Source organism: Gekko japonicus, unplaced genomic scaffold, assembly GCF_001447785.1.
Source record: "Gekko japonicus isolate JY-2015 unplaced genomic scaffold, Gekko_japonicus_V1.1 scaffold204, whole genome shotgun sequence".
NCBI lineage: Eukaryota > Metazoa > Chordata > Lepidosauria > Squamata > Gekkonidae > Gekko > Gekko japonicus.
The window spans coordinates 361,176-369,586 of record NW_015159716.1 but is presented as its reverse complement, the minus strand read 5'-3'; the positions used below and the strand labels follow the sequence as shown (position 1 = coordinate 369,586).

General features: G+C 50.1%; 1 protein-coding gene across 1 annotated transcript in view; it reads left to right on the top strand.

The window, feature by feature from the left end:
- LOC107113404 (plexin-B1-like) overlaps window positions 1-8,411 on the top strand; it is a 122,855-nt gene that overhangs the window by 80,864 nt on the left and 33,580 nt on the right. Inside the window, 4 exon segments of the mRNA XM_015414766.1 lie at window positions 585-707; window positions 2,793-2,886; window positions 4,536-4,702; window positions 7,403-7,554. Coding sequence (XP_015270252.1) covers window positions 585-707; window positions 2,793-2,886; window positions 4,536-4,702; window positions 7,403-7,554 — 536 coding nt within the window.

Genomic DNA, 8,411 nt, shown 5'->3' with positions numbered 1-8,411 from the left:
TGTGTGGGGGGAACATGCAGATCTGTCCTCGCAGAGGAGGGAGAGCTTGTACCTGAATAGAACTTGGTCTTAAAGGTGCCACTGGACTGTTTTGGACTGGGGGGCCGGGGTGGCTCTGCAATTTACCTGGCTGCTTCTTGCTCTGACTGAGGGCTGCTGGGAGCAGGGGGTGGGGATTGTTGCATGTGCCCGCCCCTTGGGCTCTTTACTGCCGGAGCTCCGCTCCTGTGCTCTCCTGCAGGAAATGACCCCTGTGTGCATGTAATATCTAGTCAGGCCTTGGATGACTTTGGCATGCCATGCACATCTTAAAATATCCAGATGGTCCAGAGAAAGGGCAATATGAAGATCTTCCTGGCAAGGGGAGGGGAGAGAAGGGAAAACTTTTCTCTCTTTCAATGGATCACATCTGAGGCAGAATACAGATCCCTCACTTCTGAGAATCTAGAATGGGTTTATGCAGGAGTGTAGTAGTCTGAGAGGTGTGGAATGGAATTCAGAGCATGGTGCTATGGGGGGCAGAGAAGGGTGTGTGTGTGTGTCTCCATCTGTATGACAAAGCCCTGCATTTGTTCCTGTTTCAGGATCAGCTGTGGGACTATGAGTGTGCTTTGGTTCTGGAAGGCAAGACCTTGGTGGTGGATGCGTACATTGAACAGGATGAAACAAACCCATCCCTTTGCTATATCACGTGTGAGCTGCACCAGGTAACAAACCCATCCCTTTGCTATGTCACGTGAGACAACAAGTCTACCCTTCAGTTTCTGACTGTCAAAATCCAGCCAGCATGGTGAAGTTTCAAGGGTATTGGGCTAGGACCTGAGATATCTGGGTTCAAATTCACACTGTGCCAGGGAAGCCAGTCCCATGCTTTCAGCCTCACCTACCTCACAGGATTGTTGTGAGGATAAAAGGGGAGAATCGTAGAATCATACAGTTGGAAGGTACCGTCAGGATCATCTAGTTTGATGTAGTGGTTAAGTGCACGGACTCTAATCTGAGAGAACCGGGTTTGATTCCCCACTCCTCCACATGCAGCTGCTGGATGACCTTGGGCAAGCCATAGTTCTGTCAGAGCTGTTCTTGAAAAAGCAGTTCTGGAAAGAGCTCTCTCAGCCCCACCTACCCCACAGGGTGTCTGTTGTGGTGGGAGGGGAAGGGAAAGGAGTTTGTAAGCCACTCTGAGACTCCAAGTGAAGGGCGGGGTATAAATCCAATCTCAAATACTTCCCCCCCTCCACAACCCCAGTGACCGCTGTTCCACACCCAGAAGGTGACAAAAAACCTCCAGGATCTCCAGCCAAACCAGCCTGGAGAAAAACGGCTTCCTGACCCCAAAGTGGCGATCAGCGTTTCCCTGGGCGTGTAAGAAAGGGCCACGAGAACTAAGCACTGAGGCAACCCTTCCTGCCCTCCCACTCCTGATCTGTCTAAGTTCACAGAATCCGCATGGCTGTCAGATGGCAATCTAGCCTCTGTTTGAAAACCTCCAAAGAAGGAGAGCCCACCACCTAACCGCTCTGACTGTCAGGAAGTTCTTCCTAATGTTTAGCCGAAAACTCTTTTGATTTAATTTCAATCCATTGGTTCAAGGGAGAAGGGAGAGCCATGTATGCCATCCTGAGCTCCCTGGAGGGGAGAATGCAATAAAATTGAATGAGATTAGAACGGTGGTACTGTGATTAGTAGTTGCCAAGGATGTGTCAGCCTACCTGTGGTTGCTTTTGATTTAATTTCAACCCGTTGGTTCAAGGGAGAAGGGAGAGCCATGTATGCCATCCTGAGCTCCCTGGAGGGGAGAATGCAATAAAATGGAATGAGATTAGAACGGTGGTACTGTGATCAGTAGTTGCCAAGGATGTGTCAGCCTACCTGTGGTTGCTTTACTGATGACTCCAGGCTGTGGTCTACCCAAGCTGTTTATTGCTCACCAGTGCCAATTCAAGGCACCTGGAAAGTGCATCTGACCCTCATTTTGCACAATGGAAACATCTAGGAAATAAGTACACAGTGGTCACCACACTGAGCAGGAGCTTGGATGGTGTGCCAGCCTCATTCCCAAAATGCACAAAGCCCAACCTGCCTTTCCACTTGTGCAGAAAACCTGGAAGGCATGGGGAGGGGGGACAGGCTGCATAAAATCTTCTGATTTTCGAAGCAGCCTTGCAGTTTGGGTGGCGAGACTCATTTATTCTGTTTCTGTTTGTTTAAACAAATCATTTGGGAGCCAGTTTGGTGTAGTGGTTAAGTGAGTGGACTCTAATCTGGGAGAACCGGGTTTGATTCCCCACGCCTCCACTTGCAGCTGCTGGATGACCTTGGGCAAGCCATAGTTCTGTCAGAGCTGTCCTTGAAAAAGAGCAGTTTCTGTCAAGAGTTCTCTCAGCCCCACCTACCTCACAGGGTGGCTGTTGTGGGGAGGGGAAGGGAAAGGAGTTTGTAAGCCGCTCTGAGACTCCAAGTGAAGGGCGGGGTATAAATCCAATCTCTTCTTCTTCTTCTAAGTAAGAATTGTTTTGCCCTGATCTGGATGGTCCAGTTGAGGCCAATCTCATCAGACCTTGGAGGCTAAGCAGGGTCAGCCCTGGCTAATAATTGGATGGGAAACCCCACCAAGGAAGTCCAGGGATGCCGTGTGGAGACAGGCAATGGCAAAACCGCCTCTGGACACCTCTTGCCTTGGAAACCCTTTGGGGCCACCATAAGTTGGCTGTGAGGATGGCATTTTCCACCAGCACCAAGAAATGTTCTATAATTCCTTTCAAGGGATTGATGTTTTGGTCTTGTTGCAGTACAGCTACTCGGCCCCCCAGTTGGAATTCAATGCTGCTGTTTTCGTGCAGAGGAAGCGGCGCCTCCGTGTGGACAGCATAGAAGATCTCCATGGTACGGGGCACAAGGGCAGGTGGGGGGGGGGACGGGCATGAGCTTGGCACCCAGTCCTGATCCGAATGGAGCACCCATGAACCTGCTATCTTTCAGAGGGAAAAAAGCTGGGACCTCCATTTCTCTGCTGTGTGGCTCTTCTAAAGCACTACCAGTAATCTTTTCCAGTAAAAAATGTGTCGAGATTCTCATAGGTAGCTGAGTGCAGCTTTCTGCCTCATGTGAAAGTCTTTGCAGTGGGGCAATAATTAAACTCTGGCATTAGAAGAGGACACTTGTGACTGCCCCCCCCCCAATACCACACATAAAGGTAAAGGTTTCCCTTGCTCGAAAGCCAGTTGAATCCGACTGTAGGGCGCGGTGCTCATCCCTGTTTCCAAGCTGAAGAGCCAGCGCTGTCTAAAGACGTTTCCGTGATCATGTGGCCGGCATGACTAGATGCCGAGGCGCATGGAATGCTGTTACCTTCCCACTTGAAATTTCTTGCTTTCGAACTGCTCGGTTGGCAGGAGCTAGGGCCAGAGACGGGAGCTCACTTGGTCATGCAGCACTCGGGTCTCGAACTGCTGAACTACCGACCTTCTGGTCTGCAGTTCAGTGTCTTAACCACTGAGCCATTGCAACCCCATAAAACCCCCCACACACATAGAGAACTATAGATAGAACAAAGCAATAGTTCTTCCTGTGCCGCCTCCTTCCCAATCCAGGTGGGATAGGGTGGAGAAAGGGGATGAAATCACCCTGATATATTCAATGTGGATCAGTGAGGGTTCTCTACCAGGAGGCATCCAACTCACTTGGCAGGAGGAGACGAAGGCTGCCCAGGAACCTTAGCACAACCATCCCCTTTCCAGGTGTCCTTTCAGCCCCTACAGTCTGCAGATCACGTGGCCTTGGGGTGGAGGAAGTGACACGTCAAAGATTCTGTCTTGGAGAAGGCAGAGAAGGAGTGAGGCAACATGGTAGCACACACACACACACCCCGTTAGGGGAGGGACTGTGGCTCAGTGGTGGAGCATCTGCTTGTCATGCAAAAAGTCCCAGGTTCAATCCCTGGCATCTCCAGCTGTATAGATCTAGCAGTAAGGTTCCCTTGCTCGAAAGCCAGTCGAGTCCGACTCTAGGGTTGCGGTGCTCATCTCCGTTTCAAAGCCGAAGAGCCAGCGCTGTCCGAAGACATTTCCGTGGTCATGTGGCCGGCATGACTAAACACCAAGGTGCACGGAACGCTGTTACCTTCCCACCGAAGTGGTCCCTATTTATCTACTTGCAATTTCTTGCTTTCGAACTGCTAGGTTGGCAGGAGCTGGAACTAGAGATGGGAGCTCACTCCATCATGCGGCACACTCGGGTCTTGAACTGCTGAACTACTGACCTTCCACAGCCTGCAGTTCAGCGTCTTAACCACTTGAGCCACCGCAGCTTCCAGATCTAGCAGTAGGTGATGTAAAAGACCGCTGCCTGGAGAGCTGCTGCCAGTCTGAGTAGACAATACTGACTTTGATGGATCAAGCGTCAGATTCAGTATAAGGCAGCGTCATGTGTGTCTCTTCTGTGTTTTCTGCCTTGCTTGCCTGTTACGTGCATGGAAAAGGTTGTCTTGAAAGGCTCACTACCGGTGCCTTTGTGTGTATCACCCTTCTCTGTAGTGACTCTGTACAACTGCTCGGTGGGCCACTCGGACTGCAGCCGCTGCCAGACTGCTGATGCCAAGTATAACTGTGTGTGGTGTGGCGGGGAACGGCCCAGCTGCCTCTTCCAGGACTCCTGCAAAGAAAAGGTGGCAGACATGTGCCCAGCCCCGCTGATCCATTCTGTGAGTAGAAGCACAGTTGGGAGGAAGCCAGGTTTTGCGGTGCGGGAATCTTCCCTGTCTGACAAGGGAGCTGACCTCTGAGAGGCAATGGTGTGAATTCTCACCTGGTTTCTGCCGCCTGGCTCAGACAGGGCTTGGGGGATTCTGCTCCAGTGCCGCTGGAATGCTGCAAACAAAAATGAGTTTAATAGTAGATCTGGTCTGGGAACTTGGCGTTGTTGAATCATTTGTTTTTGTAGGATGGGGGAACTGTGTGGAGGATGCTGGGTTTTGAGTGCACGTGTTTTAGAGTGAGAAAGAAGGGTTGCGATTGCCAGACCATGGAGCAGGGGGAGGTGCGGCGGGGAACGGCCCAGCTGCCTCTTCCAGGACTCCTGCAAAGAAAAGGTGGCAGACATGTGCCCAGCCCCGCTGATCCATTCTGTGAGTAGAAGCACAGTTGGGAGGAAGCCAGGTTTTGCGGTGCGGGAATCTTCCCTGTCTGACAAGGGAGCTGACCTCTGAGAGGCAATGGGTGTGAATTCTCACCTGGTTTCTGCCGCCTGACTCAGACAGGGCTTGGGGGATTCTGCTCCAGTGCCGCTGGAAGGCTGCAAACAAAAATGAGTTTAATAGGAGATCTGGTCTGGGAACTTGGCGGTGTTGAATCATTTGTTTTTGCAGGATGGGGGAACTGTGTGGAGGATGCTGGGTTTTGAGTGCACGTGTTTTAGAGTGAGAAAGAAGGGTTGCGATTGCCAGACCGTGGAGCAGGGGGAAAGGAGTTGGTGAAAAACTGGAAGGCCTTGGGAAGGGGCTGAGCGTTCCAATAAGAAGCGATTCCCCCAGGGCTTTTTTTGTGTGTGGGGGGGAACGCACCGGAATGGAGTTCCAGAACCTCTTTGACAGAATCCTTTAAAAAAATGTTTAAAAGCTCATGAGTTTTCAGTATACAGATTGAAAACTTCGTTTCCCTCTTGAGAGTTCTGGCATGCTTTTTTTTTTGGGGGGGGGGAGCCCTGGATTGCCCCATATAAAAATTGTGCATATTCTGTATTTCTAAAGAAATCATCAGTATATTTTTTTAATAATACCTTAATCTTTCAAGGATTTTTAAAAATTAAAACTCACGATTCTCGCGAATCTGAAAATTGCACCGAGTTGCCAGTTCCACCCAGCCTTGTAAAAAGTCATCAGAAAGGAAGGAAGATGGAAGCATTTTTATGACTGGATCAAGGCAGAGGGATAATAATAGACTCCTGATTATGTATGAATATATGTTATGGAAGTGTATTTCTGTTTATGGAAAAATGAAAATAAAACCAATTTAAAAAAAAGAAAGGAAGGAAGGGGGAAAAAAAGAAATGACAGAAAAGGTTTACCTTTTAATTCTGCCGTAAAAGCTCATTGAAAACCCGCTTCCCCCTTTTGGCTCAGTCTTCTTCCTACTATCGCCTAAGAGGGGCTGCATGCAGCCCTGGAAACAAATTCCAGAGTACAAAATACACAGGCACAGCTGCATTTGTGAAGTCGTCCCCCCCCCCCCCCCCCCATACCGGAAATTTTTCCATTTTTCTCTTGAGAGTGTCAGCCTCCCCCCCCCCCTGCTCCCAAGAATCTGCAAGGAGAAGCATCTTTGAAGGCAGAAGCAAACGGAAAGGCTTTCATGGGTCCCTGGTGTGTTTGCAGGCAATTTGAACAGCGGTAGCCTTGCACGGGAGGGGGGGAAAAGGAATCAATATCATTTAAATTTTAAAAGACAGAAAGGCTTTGCTGAAGGAAGTGGGTCTCGAAGGGGGGGGCGAGGGAAGCGGCTAACGGTGCCCCCCCCCAGCAGAGTTACATCCTTCTGAATCCATCGAAGCCAGTGGGCTTGGGAGGGGGGGGGGGGATTCTTCCTCGGATGACACTGGAAGTGAGTGGGCGGAAGAGAGTGTTTTGGAGAGTTTGCTTCAGGCGTGAAGAGCAGCAGAGAGGTAGACGGGCAGGAGCTCGGCCTGTCTGGGAGGTCAGCAGGTGAAGAGTGAAGAGAACAAGGAGGATAAAGAGAGATGAGAAAGGGAGATTAAAAAGGGAGGCCGACAGGGAGAGAATTTTAAATAGGTGCATTACACTTGAGGGTTGCCGTCTCAAGGTCTGATGAAGGTAGACTGATAAGCCAGAATACACGCCTAAACACACAAACAAAGTGGATCCCTCTGTTTGTAGACGTGTCTGCTGGCCTTTGATCCCTCCTTGCCCAGACTGTGCAAAAGGAGGTGCCGGAATGGTCTTGGGACAGACCGAACAGAAGTCATGTTTTTGCCACGTGTCCTTAGGCCTTGTGAGATAAGAGGGGCAGGGGATGTACAAACAGGGGAATGGCCCTGCTGGATCAAAGCAGTGATTCATTGCCAGGTGAACGGTATGGTGATGTCCCTTCCATGTTATGAATGGGTGTGATGCAAACTAGCGTGCTGGGCGGAGTGGTATCCTGTGTTTCGAGAACATGAAGAGAGTCCTGACACATCAGACCAGTGGGCCATCAAATCAGCATCCAGATGCCTGCAGTGACCAGCCGTTTGCCCTCAAGAACCAACAAACCAGAGCACTGAGGCTGAGGCCTTCCCCTGATGCACTGGTGTTCCAAGGTCTGCTGCCTCCGGATACGGAGGTTGCCTTCGGTCTCCATGGCTGGTAGCCACATTCCATCACTCGCCCATGTCTGGCTCTCTTTCTCAGATTTCTCCCTCAACCGGACTGGTTGAAGGGGGCACCAGAATCACCATCATGGGCTCAAACCTTGGCCAGAAGCACGAAGATATTGCAGACACTGTCACCGTGGCAGGAATCCCTTGTGAGGTTGATCCTGAAGCGTATGAGATCTCCAGCAGGTAAGTGCAGCCCCCCACCCCGCCATGGGATGATGTTAGACACCCTCTCCTAAGAACATAAGAGAAGCCAATGTTGGATCAGGCCAAAGGCCCATCCAGTCCAACACTCTGTCACACAGTGGCCAGAAATACCAGGTGTCATCAGGAGGTCCAGCAGTAGGGCCAGGACACTAGAAGCCCTCCCACTGTTGCCCCCCCCCCAAGCACCAAGAATACAGAGCATCATGTGCCCCAGCCTGTGAGTTCCTATCTATACCTTGTGGCTAATACCCACTGATGGACCTCTGCTCCATATATTTATCTAATTCCTATTGAAGCTGTCCATGCTCTATACCTTGTGGCTAATAGCCACTGATGGACCTCTGCTCCATATGTTTATCTAGTTCCCTCTTGAAGCTGTCCATGCTTGTAGCCGCCACCACCCCCTGTGGCAGTGAATTCCATGTGTGAATCACTCTTTGGGTGAAGAAGTACTTCCTTATATCTGTTCTAACTGTGAATCACTCTTTGGGTGAAGAAATACTTCCTTTTATCCGTTCTAACCCAACCGCTCAGCAATTTCATGGAGTGCCCACGAGTTCTTGTATTGTGAGAAAGGGAGAAAAGTACTTTTCTCGACCTGCTGTATCCCACGCATAATCTTATAAACCTCAATCATGTCACCCCTCAGCCGTCGTTTCTCCAAGCTAAAGAGCCCCAAGCGCTTTAACCTTTCCTCATAGGGAAAGTGTTCCAACCCTTTTATCATTCTAGTTGCCCTTTTCTGCACTTTTTCCAATGCTATAATATCCTTTTTGAGGTGTGGTGACCAGAACTATACACAGTATTCCAAATGAGGTCACACCATTGATTTATAC